The following is a 26,084-nucleotide window of genomic DNA, read 5'->3' as shown; positions in this document are numbered from 1 at the left end:
CTTTATCTATGGAAGCTCATATCAGCTCAGCTTTCCAAACAGGACATTGTAAACGTAAGGCCTTGCGGAAAGTACTTCTATTCCTGCTTTCTCATCTGCACGCTCCAGTTGTAGCTTCCTCTGTTTTTGGCATGCCAGACTACTGCAATGCCCTCTTTTTGGCCCAGCCTGCTTACCTTCTTAACAGTTTACAAGCGCTCCAGAATTCTGTGTCCAGGGTAGTTTTGGGGCTACCATCACATGCACATGTTTCTCCCACTCTTTGCAGCCTTCATTGGCTTCCTATGGACCAATTGATCAAATGTCACTGTGCATTGTTCCCTGTGCTTTTTATGGTCAAGGCACCGAGTATCTGCACAGCAAGTTTCGTTGATATGTTCCATACAGATCTGTGCGCTCTGCCTCTGAATTTATTCCTTCAAGTTCCCAGATTCCATAGCTCTAGAATCGGCGGCCGTGCCTTTTCTGATGCTGCTGCACTGCTCTCGTAGACCCTGTTCCATTAGGAGCCACTTACTCTTCCCACATCACTTAAAAACTCTTCTGTTTTAGTCCCTTTCTTAATCTTGTCGCTTTCCTTTGCTTTTGTTCCCTCCCAGCATCAAAATGCCTTTGCATGTAGGCTGCACTATACAAATTCACTTGACATAAAATAACGCAACATTATCAGAACCATTTATCTGCTGGCTTATATGTTCAAATGTCCTTGATACGTTCATCACTCTGCAGGAAATCGCACTATGTGGTTGTGAATCCAAAGTTATTCACTATTGGGCTCACTGTAGTGAAAACAATAATGGACAGAAGAGAGGGTCCCAAAAACAAGCTGCCTATTGATGTCAAACATATAGGTTGGAAATTTAGACTGGCATGAGGTAACTATCAATTTAAATCTTGTGTGGAAACATATATCACAAGATAAAGGCATAGGCCGGTTTTACAAGAAAATATACTAGATTTTATTTTGCTAGTACAAACGTGGGCTCCCTTGACAAATCATCTATAATGTTTACGATTGGAAGTCACCATGTTTTACTAACATCACTCTGAGCTGCTAATGGCCTTTATTGAGTCTTTGACATTTATCAACTGATTGATTTGTATGCTTTTGAATACAGTGTTTCATTTATTATTGTTATATGTTGTTATATGCTGTTTTTTAATAATAAGATATGGACTTTTGACGTCCTAACTTTTAGTTTGTACTAGCAAAATAAAATCAAGTATATTTTTTTGTAAACCCGGCCTGTGCCTTTATCTTGTGATATATGTTTCCATACAAGATTTAAATTGATAGTTACCTCATGCCAGTCTAAATTTCCAACCTATATGGTTGACATCAATAGGCAGCTTGTTTTGGGGAGCCTCTCTTCTGTCCATGAATTGCAGGCCACATCCCACAAGCCCCTAACAAAAAAGTGCCCCCCTTTATTTGCTCATATAGCAGTACCGTGAAAACAATAATACCACATGAATCTGCAGCAATAATACCAAAAACAAAAACTCAAATATGCACACATATCACATTGTGAAAATCTTTTCATTAAGCATTCTGAACTCACTGATTGTAACATTACAAAATATTGATGTTAAGTGATTATGAAGATAATATTGTAGGTATATGCAAAACTCTGAATGACCATCATACTTGTGCATTCCTCAAGGAATGTTAAACTTACTTTGAATGATCGTCATACTGGTGCATTCCTCAATATCTGTTAGCCTTTGAACTATCATCACACTGGTGCAGTTCTCAATGTATGTTTTTCTTTGAAAGATCCTCATGCTGGTGCATCCTTCAGTTGTGTTAAACTCTGAATAATCACCATTCTCTATACGTGATAACTTTAAAGGATTGGAATACTGGTGCATAATGTGGCTAGCCCAAATTCTGGCTAATCACACCTTGTACAGTGCTCTGCAGCTTTCGAGCCAGACACACGCTTCTAACAATAAAATAAAATAACTCATTATAATATAGGTTAAACTTTGAATGCTCATCATACTGGCACATTCCTCTACATATGTCATTGTCATGCTGGTGCAATGTGATATTTGTTCAAAGAAGAATGCATACTGTCATGATGAAGAGTTCCAGTTTTATTTGCACAGTACGAGAAACACAAATGATGCATAACTAGAGACACTTGATATGGAAAAGCTAACAATTCTACCTACTGTACAATCTTTCATCTCACATCACCCACATAACCTTCCTACTAAGGCCGACATCAGGCACTTGACTTGGGTGGTTTAGCACTACTTACAGTATGCATAGTGTATACATCACTGTACTATATAGAGGGGTTTGGCTACTTCTCAATCAAAAATCCTCCCTGGCAGAAACAGTACTCCTTTCTCTTGTGTTTCGTCTCCCTTCTTCCCATTAACAAAGACCAAAGAACTTTCTTGAACTAAGTTGAAACTGTCTAGTTCATCTTGGTGCTTTGGTGATGTCTAAAGAAGCAGAAACATGACATCAAGGGTGACATTGAAATGCAGACATTTTGTTTGCCAGATTGTGCTTCCATTTGTAGTGATGGGTGGATCCATATTCGAACAACACTGCTTTTGTTAAGCTTAGGAAGGAAAAGCCTACATTTCACAAACATTCTTATCTTTACAATGTGTATGTTACCATACTGCCTTGAAAAACACTAGTACAAAGCAAAAAATAACTAATGCTATTTAAGATGCTATACTGTGTAAATGTTCATGCAAATGTGGCAATCATTATTTACAGTGGGCAGTGCAGGTTCTATGAGACAAAGGACATGTTTGAGATGGACTAATCATCTCATAAATAGGGAACAATGTTGTTGAACATACATATAATACTGCAGTTTCTCTTGAACATACTATTAGAAGCACTGGAACATCTCTGTATCTCACTGTAATCCCTGCAAGGCCGACATGGCTGCTGCTTCTGCATTTACTTCCTAGAGGGTTTTCCACCTTTGGGAGGCACCTTCGCTTGTGCTGCTGCCTTAGGGGCGGCTGTTTTAGCAGCCTCATGTGCTGGCTCTGCCTTTGCTGGTTTAGAATGCGCGGGTGCTTTGATTTCAGGCAACTCCTCCCCATGTTTGTACACACTGACGGTGACATCCACTGTTTCTCCACCGTACTTGTTCCTAACATAGATTCCGTATTTGCCTGAATCCTCTGAAGACACACCTGTGATCGTTAAGCTGGCATATTTCGATTGATCAAGTGAAACTGCGAAGTGGTCATTGAGTTCTAGATCTCGGTCATTCTTTAACCAGCTCACTTCAGGTGGAGGGTTTCCAAACACGGTGCAGGTCAGATTCAGAGTCTAGAGAAGATATAAAAATGATAGAGTGTGAACACGCATATTCTGTTGGTGTTAAATACAGGCATTATGTATATATCTTTCCTACATGTACTTAACTTGGGACAAGGAACAAACAATTGAGTATTAATCTAGTTCCCCATATGAGGAATATATAACACTGAGAGTGGTTGATCCTAATCTTGACCTATGTTCACTTGTTTGTGTGTTGTTTTATTGTGTGCGATTTATTTGTGAGGAATAAATATAGCCTCAAGTGAATTAATTTGTGTTGAATCAAATATCCTTTACAGTATATTGGTGAGTGGAGGGGAAAAGCGTGGTTGAACCTGTGTGGGGAGGAAGGGGCAGCACAAACCTATCAGCCTTACAGTCTTGTTTTGATGTCTTTATGTGTTCTTTGAGGGGAGGTGAATACAGTGAGTTATGACTATTCTCATGAGATGTTTTCCAAAGAAGGATCTTTAGGGGATTTTTGTTCAATTAGTTCGGGCGAGGCGGAGGGAAAAGCATTCCAAATTGAGGGCATGTAGTTTGAGGAGGCCTTTTTGCAGGTATTCCCCTTATGGCATATCAGTATTTCAAGTCTGGCAATTGCTTGTCATCGAGTGGAATAGATCACATGTTGATATGTGGTAGTTTAGTAAAGTATGAGGCTTCTTATTGGCGAGGGCTTTGCCTATAGTCCAGCATGCTTTGCATTTGAAGAATAGGGAGAGTGGAATTATTGGCCAGTGGTGTGAAACACGTTGGGATGATGTGGTATTTGTGAGCATCTCTGACCTGGTGAGCTGCCAGGAATACTACTTCCTTAACGTGCCAATAGACAGTGTAGTAAGATTGTGAGGGGTGTGTTGCAATCATCTATGTGCATTATGGTTTCAGTTTGGCCTGTCACTTAGACATTGGGCACTGGGGGGTAGGACTTGATATTCCTGAGCATTTATCAGGCAGATGGTCCCCTTTTTGGTAGTTGCTTTTTAATAAGAGTCGTAAAGCTCTGCAAGATGAATTCTCTCAGGTGTTTTATTAATGTATTTATTGGAACATACTTCCAACAGGGAGGCTAAGATGTTTTTGTACGTTCTTAGGAGCATAGGAATTGAACAAAATGAAAAACCTCCAATGAATAGCAAGGGAAACACATTCGATGACATTTTTCTTCTTTGGATATCCTATTGTGGTCGGACCATTGTGCCATTCTATTTGATATCATTGCATATAACATGACGATGTGTTGGTAAGAACCTATATAGCAGGATAATTAGAAAGACAGGAAAAGACCTGGAGCATTATAATGATATGCATGAGAATAGGATACAAGGTCTTAGTTATCATCACCTCTTTAAAAAGTTTGGGAGTAAGCAGAAACAATCATGAAGAAAAATCATGGAACTTGGTATAGCTTGGCCCTAATGAAATCAGAGTCATCAGAAGGATGGAAGGAGTGAGGACTAAAAGCTGCTCATATGAGGCCTGGTTGGCACATAAGCATCAGCAATGAACCCAGTACCTAATACATCCTTTTATGATAACAGACTTCTCCAAGCTAATAACATCTATTTTTTATTTGAGCTGATTTGAAAGAGCTGAAATCTAGTAATGATCAATTCCCCCCTCTCATGCACTTTATGAATAATTGCCTATTCACCCGAAAAGGGACTAAAGTTAGGACCGTCTTAAAAGCCAATAATCCTATTTAAGAAACCGAAAGGACATAGAACTAAAGAGGCATAGGCCAAGCCCATATTCAGAACTGTGTGTTTCTTGCAGACTCTGAAGTGGATAGATTAGTGAAAAAAGGATGGACTACTTTCCCTGAAAGAAAGTGAGAATCTATCAGGAGAATTTCTTTATCAAGTCAACCAGTCATTTCAATAAGGTATAGACGCCATGAAGTATAGCCAGCTAAGAAATACGAAACCCAGCAGATCCTGCAAACTAGAGACTGATTTTCTTGAGAATTTCCCCAATAAACTGTTGGAAGTGATAGTAATGAAACCCTCGCATGATGTGGTGTTACGAGATGACCTCTTTGATGCAAGCTTTAGACCAAGCAATGGTACAGAGGCAATGGTGATGACCAACAACCTCCATAAGCGTATGCGTTGTGACCATGTTCAGCCCTGATATTGTTAGATTATTCAGCAACCATAAACACCATTGACCATGAAACTCTGCTCAACTGGGTTTATGCATTGGGTCCTCTATCTTTGAATAACTGCTCAACCTGGTCAATGAGACAAACAATTTTGGAGGGATGTTAGATCAGCACCTTAGATTGAATACACAAGTAAAGGCCTTTTCTTTTAAACTAAGAATGCTAGAGCATATTCTCTATTTGGTCCCTGGTGTGAATTTGGTTAATGCTTTTATATCATGCAGAATTGTTTTCTGTAGGGGGTGAATGGTAGCCCGACAACGGCCTCTGTATTCCTGTTGCAGCTGATTCAGGATGAAACTTCTCATCTTTTACTGTGTCTATGAAAATGGAATGATATCACACCAGCTGATCATAACCTGGACGGACACCACTGGCCAGTAGAATCATCGTTCAAACAGCTCGCATTTTCAATTTGGCTATTCCATGAATGGGATCAAGGTTCATTAGATGCACATGTCTTATATATGGAGCAACTAGACAATTGTGTTCACCTACTGCATGATTTTCAGTTGTAGCCCTGGCCAGTAAATAAAAAATAGGAGGTAAAGGTTTTTTTTCAATACATGCCAAGGTAAACTGGAACTCACAGATATTATTAGAACAATGGAAGATCACCTGAGGTTTAGAAAAGCATTAAAGACCTTTCTCTTTGTTAGTATCGAGAGAAATTGGACTATTACTATAAGCCGTGTTCTTCCTTCTTTGAATTACCAATATGCCCACTCTATCAAAGAATACTATATGAGCTGTATTGCAAAACAACAGCTACAATATCTAGAAAGAGGGCAAGTGATTTGCTCCTGGCAATAAGTATGGGTAGCTATTATCCATTCAGCCAAGACCAGATGAGAGAGATATAATTTGATATGATATGTCATTTATAATGCGCTTGTACACAAGTGTTTCTAGGCACGACAAGACAGGGAGGGAAGTCAGATGGAGGACAATAGAAACGATCTTACTAGACCTTGTGTCATTCAGATCGGGCAAGTGTGACAATGCAAAGTGCAGGTGGAAGTTAGAAGGGGGAAGTGCCAGGGAGAGGGACGGCGAAGTGCAATCAGGGCAGCATTGCTCTGGGTAAGTGCAGCCATGGCAGCGCGGCTCTGGGTGAGTGCAAGGAGGCAGGGGATTGTAGGGTTATAGAAACAGTGCAGGGTAGGCTCGAGGGCAATGCAGAGGAGACTGATCTTGTAGAAGACTGGTCCCAGTGACATTCTGAGGGTAGCCAAGCAACCAATCAGGGCAACAGATCGGTAGGTCAGCAGGGGAGACGGAGTGAGAAATCAGAGGATACAAGGAAGGTCTGGAGTTGCTTCGGAAATGTCAGGTGGTACAAGATGGATTTGATTGTGTTGAATCTGACAAATTCGGTCTATAGCTGGATGAATTAGGTCTATGCGTAGGAGTTCCCAGATTAGATTTTGGAGAGGCAGTCATTAAGTTTGCCATGTCTTAGAGATATCGGACATCAAGTTAACATTGAGAGGTAGTTACCTATGAATGTAGCTGCAATTTCTCTTTTGGGTATGGCTCTGAATATTGAACTAAATCCCAGATAATATGAATGTGTTATGAATGACACAAGTTAGATGAAATGCTGGAAATGGGAGAGTTCTCAGCAAGCAATCAGGCGCCTAATTCAAAGGCTGCTCCACATATGTTATTCACTAGGCTGCAAGAAAATAAGCAATGATACCAGCAAGTTGATTGAGGCTGGGACTAATTTAGAGCCACGCCCAAAATACAATGATAGCTCGACCAATGACAATGCAATGCACTTAACCACACTTCCAGGATGACACTCAGCAATTGGGAAACTTCAGCAACCGGACATTTGCCAGGTTTATCAAACTAATACAATAGTAAATCCGCTTAAAAGGGCAGGAATATAAATAATGTTGAAATAAACAGGCACATTCTGTTTTGCTCTTGCCTAGTGAAATATAGAAATAAAGTGATCCCAGATTGTCATAAAATAAAATAATAAAGAGAATGCTAACCCAGAATGTTAATTGGACACAGAAAGCAGTTGCTTCTGATTTTCAGGTATCATCATTTTGATGATGACACATTTCCTATCCCTCTACCACCACGCAGTGCTGTGGAATGTGGGGATAAAGGTCAGGCATTCAAGCAGGGTAAAGATGGCACATGTTGGATGAGATTCAGAGTTTAAGGCTGGCCACTGCTTACATGTTCATGCTTCCAGAGTTCTTTAAGACGTTTTGCATAATATTATCATTTACAAAATATAGTTTTTTTTAACACTCTCTTCTGTTCTATAGATAGATATTTTTAATCTTAATCGTATAGTTGTTTTTTAGTTGTTTATTGTTGTTTACAATGCATATAGTGGGACTCATTACAAGTTTGGTGGTATTTTGGCAGTAGAACAGCTGAAATACCCTCAAACATATTTACTGTAACTGGTACTTGGTCTGGTGAAATTACTGCCAGATTACAAGTGGCAGTGTGATGCTGTCAGTCCCCATTTGTGGATTTCGGCAGATTACCACTGGCGGTAATTCTGTCAAAATTGCTGCATTTTGGCAGTAAGGTGACAAAATTACCTCCAGCATTTTGCTGGAAGTTTTTCCCTCTGTCTCACCACCAAGGTTGTAATACGGTGGTGCAGTATTATGGCGGCAATGCCTTGGTATCACAATTACCAGTCCATTACCACAATTTGTTCCCACACCGCTGTATTTGTAATGAGGCCCATTGGACTTTTTGAAAATATCAGTGAAAATCTATTTGTCATTCTGCCAAACCATCTACCTATGGGGAAATAAGCATCCTTTAGTTTTAACAATGATTTTCTGCGATTGCACAATCACGACCTTTGTCCTTTTAAAAAATATGAGCGTACTCGACTATATTAAACATAGTATGGTTTATATATAAACCACCATATTGTCAGGGATAGCTAGTAAGAGCTAGCAAAATCCCTATTTGTCACAATGATAATTCCAATTTGGACAGGAGTAACATCCATTGTAACTGTGTGAATGAGATAGTGGGGCATTGATTAGATTACAATCGTAACAATTATATGTTGGCTCTCCTGATGCAAAGAATGCGACATATATATGTTTGGTATAGCAACACACTTTACTCACTTTACTGCTTCATCGCAATACACACATTGAAAGTGGTGTATGTTGGATGAATTAGAGACACGTGTAGGAACCCAACAAGTCAAGATTCATGTCAAGTTCTCCTGCCCATGAGGTCTCCAGAGGTGCATCCCAGTGCCATGGAACGGAAGTACCACCTTCATATTTAGGCTTTGCTCAATTTCACAGGCAAGAGGCTGTCCTAAAATGCATGTTGCTGTGCAGGGAATATAGTGGTGCAAAGGGGTGAGGCCTTCTATTCACATGAATAATAAAGAAACTGGTCATGCAAAGGATGTTTTGCCACAGCAATACCAAAGGTACACCTTTGCACAACCTCGGAGCCTGTTGCAATGCATAGTGGTGGTTGCGGCACACCAGTGGGGAAGGGTTTCAGAATAAGAGGTCACTACATGAGGAACATATGTATGGGTGTCACATATTTTGTGTTTATACTCTATAATTTGTTTTGTTGGATTAGATGTCTTTGTTTATGAAGCCCAGGGCCACTGATCTACAGCACAGGAACCTAGTGATGAGAATTGCTTCAGTGAGCAAGGGGCTTCACACACCTGACCATTACACAATATATCTGTCTTAAATAATATCACTCTTAGAATTAATATTGTTTGCTATTGCGAATTCCCCGGGCTATTAGAGAAATGGGCTGAAAGAAGGAATATATGTGCAAGCAGAAACTGTAACTCTTGAACAGGAAATACACTGAAATGTTAATTCCAAGAGAAATACACCAGACAATATTTCATTGAATGAACTGGTTCACCGCAAGAGGTGAATTGTAATTCATCACATTGTTTTATCACCAGAGAATTAAACCACCGCCTTGGATGCAGCGTTGGAGGACAGTGGTCTATGGGAAAGAATTTGAGATTCTCCGATGGGAAATAGTGCCAGGGGAATCATGTCTTTTTGTATACCTCCTGAAAACAACATGAGAGGTTGTCATAAGCGGTGCAGAGAGTAGCAAATTTAGTATTTGGCCGAATACCGAACAGCTAATAAAATATTCAGGCTAATATGGAGCTGATGATTTGTTTCATTCAATAAATTCACTTAAACAAGAAGAACCCTACTATGTTTAATTTATTTATTTTTATTTCAATCAGCATTTCATCCTTATTTAATGCACACAGTCCAGAGAGGAACATAAAAAGGCCGGAACGCATGCCCAGAAGGATGTTGCATTTGCAAAACCAGCACTCCTCAACATGCTGAACTTCATGAATGCAAAGCGCTAGGTTGCAATGAACAAAATTGATACTGCTACCTACGATAGCCACGGCGGATCGCACAGATTGCAATCTCTTGAGATTAGTTTACGCAGCACCTGAATTCCATACCTTCCTTCCCACCCACTCAGAAATGTACACATTGTTCCTGTCTTCTCATGCCTGATTCAAGTTAAGGGTACATGTGAGGGAAGTGGACTCAAACTGCCAACTATCTATTTTTAAAGAGCTGACTGCTTCCCACGTCCAGTAAAAATGCAAGTGTGCCCCCCAGACTGTCAGATAGGGTTCAAGGAGAGATAATCACAAGTGGGACATGCTGGCATATGACTGTATCTGCCCAAAACCTGAAACCTCTAAGAAAGCGATTGCCTGTCATGGAGTCGCTCATTCCCACCAAATCTCAGTCCGCGTCCTCTTACCTACCCCGTCCCAAAACCCCAGCGGATGATGGCTCTATTGCTTTCCTACGTCACTCTCGCGTAAACCCTCCAGCAGATAGAATGTTCTCTATCCCTCGCTGTCCTCTCTCACATGTTTTACTGTCGGGATAGACTGGCCCATAACGTTTTTCGAGACATTTCCCCTACAAGCAACTTTCCCAAAAGGCCAATAATGGCTTGGAATTGTTGATCCCGCCTTGCACTGTATGGTAGTAACCCTGCCTTTATTGATGAAGAAGCTGCAGACACCTGTTGCTTGGTAAGTCATCTGATTGTGAAACATACGTCCCTTCCAGCAATTTCATCAACAGAGCACAGCTCTTTGACTGTGTCCCATAGAGAGTCCTCATAACTCTCACTCTATGCCCCATCTGGCAGACTGGCCCACAGGTGACCTGTACAGTTTTCCAGACCTGAAAATGTGGATCCAAGATATCATAGGCAGGGCATGTCACTGTGCCTGATATATAACTGACTGCATGGGACCTGCTTGTGTCCTCCACCTGTTATGAATTCAAGTTTCTTTAGAGGCTTTTCAGAAAGGAACACACCACCCTGACCCTCACCGTCTCTGCTCTCTAATGCACTATTATGCATTGTAGTGTTATATTTAATGGGAAATGCTTCCAAATGTCTTTTAATCCCATTCCCTTTCACAATCTGCACTCCATTGCGGCCTTTCCATTGTTACATTGCATTAAAATGAAATAATAAAAGTATTCAGTTGGAGTCAAATAGAGAAACATTATTTGGCCAGCGATTAATAGCAATTGCTAAGCCAGAATGCAGGTGAATTACTTGAAGTGAAAGTTCGATACACCCCTAGTTGCCATTTTAGGAAGTAGTATCAGAACATTTGACAAGGAATAGTATTTGTTTACATGATTCAAAGATAATCATTAACTCGCATTTGAAATTATGTACTATTACCGTCATTATGGGTTTGGTAGTAAGTGAGAAAACATGCATTCATGGGATTCCTGACTCATTTTTGACCAACAATCTATGAGTTTGGTCTACAGAAGGCGGAAATATTTCTAGTATTTGCAATGGAGTTAGTTCCTCAACTGAAAACCGAGGAATTACGGACGCGAGACTAATGGCAGGAAGTCCTAGACACTCCAATCAAGTTATATTTCACTTCAAAATGGGGGTTAACCAAAACAAATCCTTTGGTGGTTTTGTCACTGTTACCTACAGCGGTAAAAGTAAATCTTCAATTGAAAGGGTATTAAATGAGCATCCAAGACTGTAGCATGACCAGTCTGCCCCTCATTGCAAGATACATTAGTACACATGTTTGCTCAAATACTCTTGCCCCAAAATATGTATTACATGTGCACGCAGGCATCAACGAATAGGACGTTGATTCACGATCACTATGGATATTGATCACTATTAGCTTGAGCTAAGTATGACACACATGGTAAGTAGAGTTGTTAATGCAATTCAAAGTAACAACATTTTACAGCTATCGGTTTTAAAATATCCATCTCCTTGGAGAGGGTGTTGGGGCAACACATTTTTTTTTTTTTAACAGTCAGGTCCCCTGCAGCAGTCCTATTTACCGAGTGACATTTATTTTGGTGCAAGATGGCAAGCTGCATCTGTCGCTATACTTGTCCCCACCCTTCAAGGAATCATGATTTTGATGGCAGCAATATTTATTGTATTTATTTATTTTGTTCATTTATATAAAGCGCACAAAACCCATAGGCATCGAGACGCTATGCACCTCCTAAATTCTCAAATGTAATATTATTCCTGTTGCACTGCTATTGTTTTCAAACATTTTTCCCATTTAACCAGTCGCAGACGAGCACCCCTAAGAATTGCTATTATTGCGACTCTTCTGCATTGTAAGCAATATTGCATTCACTAGATTTTATTCTTACTATCTCTTCATAACTTACCTTGCCATCCATGATGGTGACCACATCAGGTAAACCACCAACAACTTTACCACGATCTGAAAATATTGACAAATAAATAATTACATAAGATTCATTTCAAATAAATAACATTGATTGTGTCTGAACGCAATAAACGCAGCATACACATTCAACTAGAAAGATGGAAAACCCCAATAACTAAGTCTGATTTCTGATACAACTGCGAGTGAGCAAGTGAGAGAGTAAACGAGTGAAGGGGTGAGCTTGTATGGTCATGAATAAAGTGCAACATGCAAAGGAAATCACATCTAGGCGCTGATCTTCCATCTCGAGCTTGAAGCTGACCTCAGATCAGTTTCATAACAGCCGAGTTTGGCGCCCTCTTTCCGGAAACCCAAACAATCCTGGAAGGTGCACGACTCTTAAAGGAGATGAATCTCTATGTTGTGTTGCGACACGAGAACCCGCCCGACACCCTCTTGGTTCCAGGCATGGTCTCTTCATAGCTTGAGCGTGATGCTTTTATCAGTCCCAGCTGTATGGGGGATACAATATCCCAGACTGATGTTACAGATGGCGAATGGCCATCAGTATGAGAGCCGTGCTGATGTGTCTATCCTCTGCACAATTCCAGTGCAACCATTGTCATTTCTTGGAGAGTTGGGCCCTGGCAAGACTGACTGCTCTGTTTTATACTAAGTAGAGTCTGTTGATTATAGCCTTTGCACCTCTCTTTCAGGGTTGGACTGGCGCATACAATTGGCTCGAAAAAGCTCCCCACAGTCGCAAACGGCAATGTGTTCCTTTTGTGACAGACTGCTTGAGTCGTACCTACGCTGGAATGTTTTGGCAGAATGTGTTGCAAATTCTGCATCTGATCTAATATTTCTTCAATAGCACTGGTCAAACCTACAAGCTGCACAGTGAAGTAACCGACCCACTGTGTGCAAAAAAACGGTCCCACTTTGAGCAACAACTCAGGCCCACCTTAGATTCTTTGGGCTCCACTGGGGCACTGCCCGTGATGCCCTGTAGGACAGTCCGAGCCTGCCCTCTTTAAAACGTTTGTGATGATCAAAAGAAGACAGAAGTAATTCCAGACCCCCACCACTATTTGACATGTCTTCTTTGGAATAAAAGTCATGGGGGGGGGGGCTGGTTTACAAAGCGTTTTTTATGAGAGGTTTGATTTGGGGGTTTTGGTAAATCTCCCTGTGAGTAAATGTTCAGGAGAATAGGGAAAGTGCAACTTCGCAAAACACAAGAAGGTCTCATATTAAAATACTGTAGGCTACTTACTCTTCTCAGCGAAAGCTGCTTGCCTGCGAGCAAGAAATAAGGAAAAACAAAATGAAAACGATGTTCATGAAACAGTGAAACATGCTAGAGTGGTTAGTGACTGGACATATACAGGAGGCAACTTACTTAAGTTTCTGGAATTCAGCATAGGCTTCGTCGAAAGCTGTACACAAATAAAAAGAAAGTTAAATATATTAATAAGTTGAAGTTAGATTGCTTTTTTTTACCAACGTTAACTAACCATTCTATAAAACATGATGCTGCTTACAATTTCTTTCTAAATTAATGGAGAATACGCCAGTCTCCTGGCTTATTACACATGTGATAAGTCTGTGATATGAGTAGATGTTTGATACTGAGATGCAGCAAACTGTCAGGGTGTTACAAAGCTATGGATGCTGTTGACATCTGTCGCCATACATTACTCCTTATCAATAAGACTGACGATAGCACATTTTTGGGAATGCACATGAAAATGAGTTCATAGCGACAGCAATAGCCACCATCCCATCCAATCGGACTGTTTGGAATGCAGTCTGTAACTTCCTGCAGAGACTGCTTTCCAATCATTCTTGCACCGTGATTTCTTCAGAAAATGAAGCGCTCACAGTAACACAATGCGATGCAGCGGCTCTTGATTGCACACTGTTGATAGTGCCTGACAGGGCTTAAGTGGGCTGAGCTGGCCAGGGCAGAGAGTGTTGATAGTCTAAAAAAAAAACTGCCTGTGAGCCGCAGTTGCTTTTTTGCTGCGACAGTGGCTGCAAATCCTTTTATGAGCAGTCTTCCTCCGCCACTGTGTTGCAAAAACGAGAGTTGTGTTCGGTTGTATTGCATTTTGTAAGGTCCCTATTCATCTGAACAATATATTTGCTCAACATAGCAGCCAAAGTGCAGGAAGCCGCAGCGAGCAGACATGGGGAAAGTCGCAGCACGGCGCAGAGGTAAGTCTGTCTTTACTTGCTCTGAGCGGTCTGGAGGGATTACTAGACAAGGCGAGATCCCCAGCGGTGCAATGGTCCAGTTCATTATCATGCCAGAATTGCATCCCATCTGCTGTCGCACTCTGTGAGCTGAAGGGGACTGCAAATTCATGTTTATGAGGTCTGCTTCAGCAAGCAATGGGCCTCATTCCGAGTACGGCGCTAACCAATGGCGCTATTAACGCCTTGGTTGACGCCGTACCCGGACCGGCAGCGCCTTGGTGGATGGCGGAATTACCGCCCCATTCCAAGGTTGGCGGGGCGGTAATTCCCCATTCACCAAGGCTCTTCCCCATTCCCAAATGAGCCCCCATAGGGCTCAATGGGAATGGGGAAGATGCAAATAACGGTGACCGTTCATTACGGTCACCGTTATTGGCTTGGAGGCCCCTTTGCGCCCTCGACTTTAACACCTGCTCAAAGCAGGCGTTAAGGGCGAGGGCGCAAAGGGACCTCGGAGTATGGCGGTAAGGGATCACCGCCACCGGTCTCGTTACCGGTGGCCGCTATCCCTTACCGCCATACTCGGAATGAGGCCCAATGTGTGAAAGCTGGTGACGATTCACCTGGCCTGCGAATGGTCCCCATCACACCCACGAGTACCCTCCTTTGTCTGCCATAGGCTGAAATAATCTGATTTAAAGTTTAGAAATCTATTTTACTTTGTATTTTGTCGATTGGAGACTTTGATTTGCCAATTCAAACTAATACAAGGTCCTAATGAAAGCGAGAGAACATAAAATAAATACTGGCTGGCACAATTGCGCCGTCAGCTAAAATGCTTGCAAAGTCGTCAGCACACGTATTTCTTTGCAGTAGTTGATGTATAACGCGTTCTTGCTACACCAGTGACAGTGATCTCCATACACATTAGATTTCAATCAAATGGCCATAGATTTTGGGGTTCACAGAGCACACTATGATGTGCGAGTGCAACACAGAATCAAATAATTCACAGCATGTCATTAAAGAAATAATGGAGGACCCCACAATATAAGATAGAGCTCATCGTTACCCAGAAAGAAACGACAGTAAGAAACATGGATAAGGTCACGATGTTGAGTGGGTGACCAGTAGCCTACCTTGACCAGCTAAATCAATGACGCGTTTCTGCGATGCTTTCGAATCGAATATCTCAAATGTATATTTGCCCTTGTCTTTTTCAGTGGGCTCACAAATCTGCAGCCAAGCGTACTCGTCGGTTCCTCCGATTCTCATCTTTTCGCTTGAAGATATCTTCGATTCCCTTGTAAGCGGAAAATACATGGTTTAGAAGGGCTCACAAAGTCCAATCCAGGGAAAACATGGATATCATTCATGCTTTTATGCAAGTCTATGCAAAAGGGACGAGCATACTCGTCCTTGGCACTTAAGAGGTTAAGATAGTACATGTTTGGTGAGAGGGGAGATTTTTATTAGGTCATTTTTGTTTATATAAAAAACAACATGTATTTGTAGACACCAAATAAAGTTACTCGTGAAAAGTATGAACACAGAAGTTAAAAGCACACTCGACAATGCACATTTTTCAAGCGTTATCTCAAAGGAATGTGCACTTACATGAAAGTGTATTATGGTTGATCTTAAACTTTTTTTAATTATTCAAGCATTTAGTACATTTTGTATAGTAATGGCCGTTCACTCTTCTTCAGGTTGTTTGAATTGTGTCTATACAAGCAGGTGGGCATTCAGGATTGCCTTCCAAAGAAGTTCATCAGATATAAAATAAAAAACAACACGTCTAAATGATAGGCACGCAGGATGCATTATGATGAAAATAAAGCGACATAATCAAACTATTGCTCTAACCAGTTAAGGTTTGCTTTCACTGACTGCAGCGGGCGATTTGCGGGAGTATTATGAACATATATGTATGTGCTGTAAATGGAGGTTTGTGTAGCAAGTATTCATAAAGTAGTTGACCAACTAAAACCTAACGACATGAGGTGCAATTAAAATGTGTGTATTAAGGGGATCTGCCCCGAGATGGCGGTTGGCTGAAGAACAGCTGTAAGCTTCTCTTTCTGAGCTGCCATGATGAGGGACAAATATTTCCCTTTGCCTTCGCCTTTTTCCTAAGTTTTTTATTTTATTTCTGAATGAAGCTGAATGTGGTTTTCCTGTAACAGGAGCCCTGCGTAATTCTGGCATCGACTCGCCAATGCTATGCTCGAGTCACAGGTGGAGGGGATCATAACATCCTGTCCAGCACGATGAGCACTGCCACTGCAGTCGTGATGATTCTATTGGGGACTGAGAGAGGATGCCTACCAACCCATGCTGCTGCTCTGGGTTTTGGTGTGGGTCACAGAACGCAGGAGGATGGTAAAGGGGCAGGGATTAGGGGTGGGGGCAAATGTGCAATACAGCCTGACACAATCCCTCGCAGGGCAAGCAAACATGGAATCAGACATGCTGAATTGACAGGTGGGCCGATGGCGGTGAAAAAGATGGGACCGACCCATTAGAGACATCTATGCTTATTTACAGTCCTGTTGAGAAATCAGGTGGCTTGACCATACTGCTTGGGATATCACAACCAGGAGCTGTTGGATCTGAGGAACATCTCTAAGTGTCTCTGTCTAATGCAAATCTGGCTTGTGCCTACATTAATTTCTGAAGCAACATGTCATAATCGGTCTCATGCATTCCCTGCTACCGTCACCCCACCACCTGTGAATGCATGTGCTGGTGCTCTATATACTATTGTGGGTGTGGTGTGATGATTATATTAGCCACTGGAGCTGGACTATTAATGGAACAAAGAAGGAAGAAAGAGATGAGGCTTCTCGTTGGCCAGGAAAAGAGGCAGAATAGGACGTAAGACATCAATGAGTCATCAATGATCTCACACTAAAGATTAGGGGATCGGAAGGTGTCTATGCTAGTACAAGGGATGGCGCCATGAAAGGAACCCCATAACAGAGGATGGAAAAATTACATGGTATTAGTGCACTCAACTGTACTGTACTTGTGTATTGGAGATAAGACTGTTCCCTTTCCAAAATGTCTTAATGCGCACACAGTGGCCAATGTGGCTCCGCAGACCAGATGGGATGATTCTCAAGGAAGGTCTAATTTGTGACTGCTCGTGAATGCTGAGGAAAGGGGAGCTTGAATCACGCAAAACTAAAATTAAGAATGGCCCCTCTGTTAATAAATTGGAGCACTAAGCAGCTTACAAATGAATTGAGAAAGAAATCACAGAAACAGGAAAGCTCTTTATTTGGAAAGAAAAGTAAGTGGTATATGTACTGCCAATCAGGGAATTGTAAGGATATTTGGCGTGGTACAGCACAGAGTACAGCACTACTGCACAGGTAGCATTTTTTTTTGATGCAGCACCACCACATGAGTGTGGTGCATTGCTATATGTGTTGCCAGATTAACATGGACATATAAGTAAAGACAGGCTATTCAGTCAAAAACGATTTTAACATATAAGATGCAAATCTATTTTTACAGTTAAAAGCACACGTGCACATTCAAAAATGCACACTATTTTTCACCTGAAATGCCTATGGTGCAAGAGACACATTTGAAAATTGATAACTAACATTATTAATAAATAACCTGACTAATAAAACTGCATTTAACATAACCCACTAATAAAAATGTGTCTCCACTGCAGAATTAGGCCTACTCTGAAAGTGAACTTTTTAACGCACATTCATTTTTTTCTTTTTCTCTGCTGCTCTGTCCACATAACTACAGGAAGCAAAAGGGCTCGAAGGAACAGGAAATCAGTTGGTTACAAATAAGTACTGTAGAAATGAGCCATTGTGTAGTGAGGGAGGAGATGGCATGATTGATTTCTGATTGGAGCAGCGTCATAGCAAGTATCATGCTAGAGGCAGTGATGAGAGTTTTGCTGGGGGAGCTTGAGGAGAGGGGGAGGACAGTCGGGATTTGGCAGAGCTGGGAGAAGGACCTGTTTCCTGGCTGAAGCATTCCTGCTGCAAAAGCTGAGAATTCCAGGCAATAACCCCGGTTTGAGAACGAAAGACGCTTGTTTTCACTGGGGTTAATCTTCAAGGGAGCCAAATTCAGAAAGAGAACAGCTGAAGAAAACTCATGCTGAACAGATAAGGTAATTACAGAAGTGTGGGGGCTGAGTGTGTACGAGAATATTCAGTCAGTGTAGGAAAGGAGATTCCTGTGCTTTAATCACATGTTTAATGTTGCAAATTGAGTTCTTGTCTCCGCCACTCTCTTTTCAGTGTATCACAGACAATGCTGTTACTGTGCTATTTTATTTATTTCTATAAAGAGTGAGATCGTGTTTAAATGCAACTTTTATAATACACAAAAATATTTGAAAGCAGACGGGTGGTGTGTTTTATATTTACCAATACAGTGCTGATGATGTGGGGAGATGTTTAGACAGTGCAATTGTCATTTTCAAGGTAGCTAAACGTCAAATTTGCTGCAGCCGGGTGCACAATGTAATTCAGTATGAGCAATTATAACTAACTGTGTGTGTTGTAGTTTGTCGGATGTCTATGAGTCGGCAAAAAGGGAGGCCGGGGACATAGTTCACTACCGTATATAAGATATTGAAAATACCACATGATAGCTCGCTGCCGTAGATAAGACAGAGAGAAATTGCCCGTGGTGGCACACTAAAAATGAAAATGTGGTGTTCCTGAAATGCAAGCCTGAGGGCTCTCTAGTGATTACATGAAAAATCTAAGCAAAAATAAGGGGTTCTGAATATTGGGGCCACAAATAAAACAAGGGAATTATGCTCACCAAAATACCACCAACCACGCATACCAACCACGCATACCAAATACGCATGTCTGTGTGCTGAAATAATGCATGTCCACTGTATTATTGTTGTACATGGCCCAATCTGAATACAAGGAGTGATTGTTGTTAAGTTATTTTTCGGCGGTAAGAAAATACCGTCAGGCCCCAAATCTCCACAAAATACCCTACATATTTATGGTGCGTTGCAGGCCGGGAAAGTGATCATAGAGTACCTACTGGGCGTGGCAAGCGTGTCTCACACTGCCATTTGCACATTAAAGGGAACCCATTTTATAATAGCAGTGTGCCACTAAAAACGAATTTTAGAATGTCACAAAGGGAAACCACATTCTCAGACCTAGTGCAATATTTAGAGGCAAAGTTGTTTGCACATTGGACTTGGTCGTTGAATAGCATGTTAGAATGGGTGAGGTGCAGAATAGCATGTCACCTCAGGGTGAGGTGCAGAAAGTAAAACTAGACAATATTTTTGCAGAAGGCAGCATAATTCAGGTCTGCCTTACAAGATTATTGAATGCAGCCGATAAAAGTGCAGAGAAAGACTGTTTAATACGGCTATGCGGCAAAATATGGTTTATTTTGAATAAGTCCCTGCGAATGCAGGAGAATGATACTCAGCTAATTAACAGGTTAAAGACTGAATTAGATGGTGCAAGTAAAAATCAGGAAATGTTGAGAGCAGAATTGGATGTATGCCAAAAAGACATGCAATTAAAATGCAGAGACTTTGATACTCAGTTATCCAAAAGCAAGAAACAATTTGAGGATAGTGAGCAAGAATTGGTACACTTAAAAGCCTTAGTGGACCACATTAGACAGGATAAAGATGAGGTTGTTTCAGAAATGCAGATTTTACAAAAAAGAACATTGTGAAAAAGAATGTGATCTCCAGAGTGCAGAACAAGAAATGATTAAAATGATTCAAGAAAGAGACAAGAGAAATAAAGAGTTCAATGAATGCCAAATGCAAATGTGCGACATGCAGGAGGTGATTAATAAGATGAGTGATGAAAACAACTATTTGCAAAATGAAGCAAACAGACTCCTTAAAAAGTGTAAGGACTTAGAACAGCAAATGTGCATTCCCAGGTCCCAGGAGAGGCGGCAGGGTACCACATTCAATAGAGTGGAGGTGAATTCTAGCTCTGCCCAAAGAGCTAGTGCTCCAGTGACTGGGCCGGTGACTGAACTTGGTTGCAGCGCCCTTGGGGCATTTGATACTCCCATTGGGGGCAGCCACCAATCTCATACACCTGAAAACAGGATTGAATCACAAAATAGTGCAATTCCATGCATTGCAACAAGTAGCCCCATAAAAATGATGAAATTCATTAAAGCCCTGATCAAACCATTTAAAAAGGGAGGTGAATGCTGCATTGAGGATCACTTAGAAGCGGTGCATGACATTTTTAAAGCACTCCAGATACCTAAGGAACAGTACAGACAATATTTTCATTTAACTTTAGATGCCCTGATGGTCAGCATCATAAGGGGATTAAATGAACAACAGAATATGACCTGGTTGGAGTTTGAAAAAGAAATTAGGTGTCATTTTTCTCCTTTTCAGTCATTGCAGGAGGCAAAGAAAGTCGCTTACACAATTACTGCTGGACCTAATACATCCCCTCGCCAATTTTTACAAGACTTAAAAAGAGCATTTTCTCGCTTTGATGTATCTTTTGTCTCAAATTCCAATGTGTTTAAAACTGCATACTTCTATGGGCTACAGAAAGACATCATATCCCAATTGGTCCGTGAATTTGACCGTGACAAGTCCCTTGAATGGATTGTACATCAAAGCACAAATCTATATGAGGTACTCTATTGTCAGGGTAGAGAACGTGATAAAATGAAAGATACTAGACCTAAATCTAAAGAACCCTCAGCCACAGTAATGGAAATCAGGTCAGCCAAAATGTCCCTTGAGTCTGCTCAAAGCCAAGGTAAAAATAATGTGACACCTGAACAAAGGAGTAATCAACAAAGATCGCCATTTCCTGTACCAATGTTCCAATCACATGATCCTAGTAATAGAGAGAGCTACATCAGCCCTGGGTATTTAGGGGACAGACCCCGTGTAGGATATCGGCCTGATATGGCAGGTATGAACAATAACCAGAGATAAAATCAAGATCAAAGAAATGATGGTCCATACAAGTCATTGGGGACACAGAGCAGATTTGATCCCAACATCATGATATATGGTAATCAGGATAGGCCCCGATATGTGGATCGATTTACTGATAATGGAAATCAACCTAGGGGCCAGTACCCACAATCTGAGAGACAGGACATGAGGCAAAACGTGAACTACAATCCACGTCAGTACAATGATTCCCCACCAGGGGACTATAATCAAGGGATGGGTGCAACCCGCTCCCCTCCACAAATGAATCAAGAGTTCAGAAACCATCCCAACCGACATCAATCACCTGAGAGGTATCAGAATAGATCCAATCAGGGGGAAAACAACCAATATCGACCTAGACCACAGAAAGAGGATCCTAGAGAGATGGAAAGGTTCCAGTGCCTTGAGGCCCAAGTGAAAATGTTAGCTGAGCAAATAGGAAAGCTCTGTACAGCGCAAAAACAACCTTCCAAAGAGGGGGCTGATGGCCATAGCAATGACCGGGGGGCTTCCGAAAAGTGACTAAGGATTTATGATAACTGCAGTGCCAAAATGACAGATTGCTCTGATATAATTTTGCATAACGACTCTGAGATGCCTAATGGATTAAATGTGAAAGTGCCAGTAAATGAACTTGTGACAGAAAGTGCAAATACTTCTAAAAAAGAGGTACGGTTTAACCTAGAGCTAAATAAAACAGTAAAGATTTGTACAAATGAAAAAGAAACATTAGGAATTCCAAAAGAACAAAGGGACAGATTTAAGAAAAATGACTTATGCATGGGGAATACCAGTGAACAGGGAGTAAGTGGGGATACTATAGCTCCTTCCCTGGGCAAGAAAAACAATGACCAAACACAGACAGAAAAAGGAAATACTCAAAAGGAGGGTACAAGTCAATCACCTGAAGAATTCTTTGAGCCACATATTTTTGAAGAGGCTGAAAGGGCTGGTATCACACTAAATGATCACAAATGCACAGAATTAAAAAATGACAAATTTCTGAATGATGTTGTTACACATGTTCAGTTGGAAGGTTGTAATGTGGTCTCTGATGTTACCCAGATGGATGGGCGAACAGTGGCCACACTCCAAAAAACCTCTGATCATGGAGAAATCAATAAAGTCTCTCGCGCAGAAATGGGTAAAAAGGAGGGAAAAATGTCTTTCCATTTACCAATGTGTTTAGCCAAAAGTGAAAAAGACCTGAAAAGGGGAGCCCTGAAATCAGTAAGAATTCACATTCTTATGTGTATTAGAGGAAGTTGAGGACAGGTATTATGCACCCATCACTGTAGAAGAAAAATGCCACACCTTTGCTGTGATTGACACTGGCGCACAGGCCACAATTATGTCCAAGGAGCTGGTAAAGAGTATCAATGAAGGGAGACCCCCACAGAGTCAGATCACAGTGAAGAAAAATCAAGGCCCAGTGCATAACTTTAATGGGGAGGAGGTGCCCATCATAGGTGTAACTGAGGTGGACATAAAAATAGGAAAGCACAGAATGAAACAAGAGGTATTGATCACATCTATTTGTGAAATTCCATTTCTGATGGGGACAGATTGTCTGAAAAGATTGTCTCCTCTAATAGATGGGGTGAATGGAGTGCTGTGGTCCTTAACCAAAAAGCCATTGAGGCCTAACAAACTAAAATCACAAAACAGCAATATAAATGAATGTCACACCGTTGCCAAAACAAATGATGCTGTGGAGGTATATCTCCAGAATAGCTGCATACCTAGTGTCACTGTTATATTAATGTGTCAAGACAAAATGCAGAGCGACAATGAAAAACTACTTGTACAAATATACTTGGACCCAAGGAAAAATTGGCAGACTGCCATAGATGAGCACACATTACGTTTTTATTTAAAAGAGAAAACATGCAAACAGAATATTGCTCCTAAAACAGATTCAGAAAAACACATTACCGCTCTGGCAGAAATACACATGGAAGATGAGCAACCATGGGTTCATGTTGGTATAAATGACTATTTTAAAACAATAAAAGCCACTTTAGCGCTTGAACATGAAAGGAGTTTCATTAATGATAAATTGTTGCAAAAAATAATGGAGAGGGAAGAAATCCCGAGATTTAGGATTAAAAACCAATATGTTTCTGGGTTGGGCAGTCCAGACTTTGAAAACCGAATTGCAGGCAGATGCATGCTTAAAATTAGCATTGGGCAGAAAACAATTTACCATAATGTATGGATAGTGAGTGGAGCACAAAATGAATTTTACATGGGCAATGACATCCTGCACAGAATGTGTATGGTGTTAGATTTCCTTAATCAAAAAATATGGTCACGCCTAGGTGGTCCGGCACCTGAATTTGAAGACAAAAGAAGGGCTTATCATTGTGCACAACTGGTTCCTTATGCAATCGAATTACAAATGAGGAAAGATACTATTATTCCTGCATTTACAAAACAGTTTGCAATAACACTGAAATGCAAAAATGGACAGCAGATGAAAGGCTCTGATGCATTTGTATGCCTGAATGAATCCATAAAACAGCAAGGCCTGGATTATGAATACATTCCATTGGTAGATATTGGTGAAAGATCTGTAAAAATTATGGTAAATAATAAAGGTTGTCAGGATATTAATTAAGAGGAAAACTCCCCATTAGGAATGGCCATACAAAAATCACATTATACGGCAGATTTAAATAACATGGTGATTGGAAATATTCCTGAAAAGTATGTAGATGCCAAGGGTGAGTTGCCAGAACACCTGGACTCTCAGCCCAAAGGAATATTTAAAATTCATTCTGTGTATCCTTATGATTCAAATGAGACAGTGTGCTGCCATCAAGAGGATTGCATAATATTTAATTTAAATGAAAATGAAACAGAAAATCAGCCCATTGAAGTGGAAGCTGGTATGCCAAAATATTTAAAAGTGGCAGCTTTACAAAAAGACACAGCCACACAGTTAGAGGAAAGCGCTGAGATTCCCTTACCAGAAGATTTTCCAGAAGAGCAGATCTCCTTAGCGGATGCATGTGAAAGCAATGAGGATAGGGACAATCTGAGGGAGATATTTATGGAGCTTAAGGATATATTTGCAAAAGATGCTTATGATTGTGGTTTAACTGATTTACATGTGGCCACATTACCAGAAGGGTGTAGCAGAAATCCAGTGTTTGTACGCCAGTATAGACTACCGCTGGCATGTTTAGAATCATTGGCAGAGATTATTAAAAATTTGTTTAAGAAGAAGAGAGGAAAGAGAGGTGCGGTGATGCTCGCGATATCATTGGCAATGTCTATAGTTGGAGCCATAATAGGTACCACAATATCAACAGCCAATTCTATTTCGGTAGGAACACTGAGTACTAAAGCGCAACAACTGAGTATTGACCTAGAAATAATACAAAAAACATTAGATGGAATTAGAGGGGGACTGGATGAACAAGTAAGATTCATAAATGAAACTGCAATCATTCTAAATGAACAAGCGGATGTAATGCAACGGGCGACTAAAATAATACTTAAGCATGACAGAACTTTAAATGAAATATTGAACATAATGAGTCCTGTTGATAGACTATTAACGAATTATATGAGAGAAGTTCAAACGGCAGTTTCACAATTGATTCAAGGACATATCCCCTTGTATTTTATTTTGCAGGATATTATTCGTCAAATGATAGAAAGATTGACCAGGAGGGAAATTGATATAATACAGGTAAAAATTGCATTCGAAATGGGTAATGCAATGCCGTTATATGTGGACTTGGAAAGACTAGAGATCAGATTTTTGCTATGCATCCCATATGTAGCCCCTGAACTTCTTTACCAAACGAAGTGGGTACACAACGTGGGATTTTGGCAAGAGGACAAATTTATTAAGATTAAGACTCCAGAAGTGGTGGCATTTCAGTCATGGGAACCTGAAGTTTATTTAATACCAAACCTGGAAACATGTGTAAAATTTAAAGAACAAAATTATATGTGTCCAGGTAAACCGTTTGTTCCTGATGCCACAGATGCTATTTGTGGTTTGAAATCTGACCCAAGTATATCAGAGGGATGTGAAGTGATTATTAGCAATATGGGGAGTGAAGAAATGGCACAGGCTAAGATGGTCAGAGGTAAATGGTTGGTCAGCACCTGTTTAAGAACATGACGATAGTACATTTAAACCATGGAACATACGTGGTTAAACAGGTGAAATATAATGTTTTTTATTTACAGGTTCCAAAGGATACAATTGTGTCAATTGGGGGGTTAACATTGTTTCATGTAACAAATGATATTTGGGAAAGCCAAGTGGAAAATATCGATTTTTTCCAAAGGGATAATTTTGCAATAGATCCGTATGTGGAATATTTATTGAATCACAAAGAAAGACATGTTATAAAAATGAATTTGAGAAAAAACAATATTACAATTAGTAATCTGGGGATAATAGAAGTGGAAAGATTTAATTGGGGAACCTGAGGGGAACGCTCAATAGTGGGTTTGGCTGTCCTGGTGATAATCATGGGTGGATGGTTGATTGTGCTATCAGTAAAAATGAAAATGTTACTGATTTTACTAGCTACGTCAGGAAGAGAAAGATATCCCAATACACATGCATTTTAAAAGAAAAAAAAGAACAAGTTGTTTTTAGGAATTGGCTTGGATTGTAGCCAAGTTCTAAAAACAAAAGGAGGGTATATGTAAGGATATTTGGCGTGTTACAGCACAGAGTACAGCACTACTGCAC

General features: G+C 40.7%; 1 protein-coding gene across 2 annotated transcripts in view; it reads right to left on the bottom strand.

The window, feature by feature from the left end:
- Positions 1–2,079: 2,079 nt before the first annotated feature.
- Positions 2,080–26,084, bottom strand: part of MYOM2 (myomesin 2) — a 578,568-nt gene continuing 554,563 nt past the window's right edge. For both annotated transcript variants that reach the window (XM_069606094.1, XM_069606095.1), the window contains 5 exons: positions 15,543–15,706; positions 13,604–13,640; positions 13,478–13,500; positions 12,200–12,255; positions 2,080–3,313 (listed from right to left, as the gene is read on the bottom strand). In XM_069606094.1, coding sequence (XP_069462195.1) covers positions 2,933–3,313; positions 12,200–12,255; positions 13,478–13,500; positions 13,604–13,640; positions 15,543–15,706 — 661 coding nt within the window. In that variant the 3' untranslated portion in view covers positions 2,080–2,932. The remainder of the gene's footprint in view (positions 3,314–12,199; positions 12,256–13,477; positions 13,501–13,603; positions 13,641–15,542; positions 15,707–26,084) is intronic.

This window comes from Ambystoma mexicanum, chromosome 4p (genome assembly GCF_040938575.1).
Source record: "Ambystoma mexicanum isolate Mex_15411 chromosome 4p, UKY_AmexF1_1, whole genome shotgun sequence".
NCBI classification, from domain to species: Eukaryota; Metazoa; Chordata; class Amphibia; order Caudata; family Ambystomatidae; genus Ambystoma; species Ambystoma mexicanum.
The sequence above is the reverse complement of the archived record's forward strand: the minus strand, read 5'-3'. Positions and strand labels throughout refer to the sequence as shown.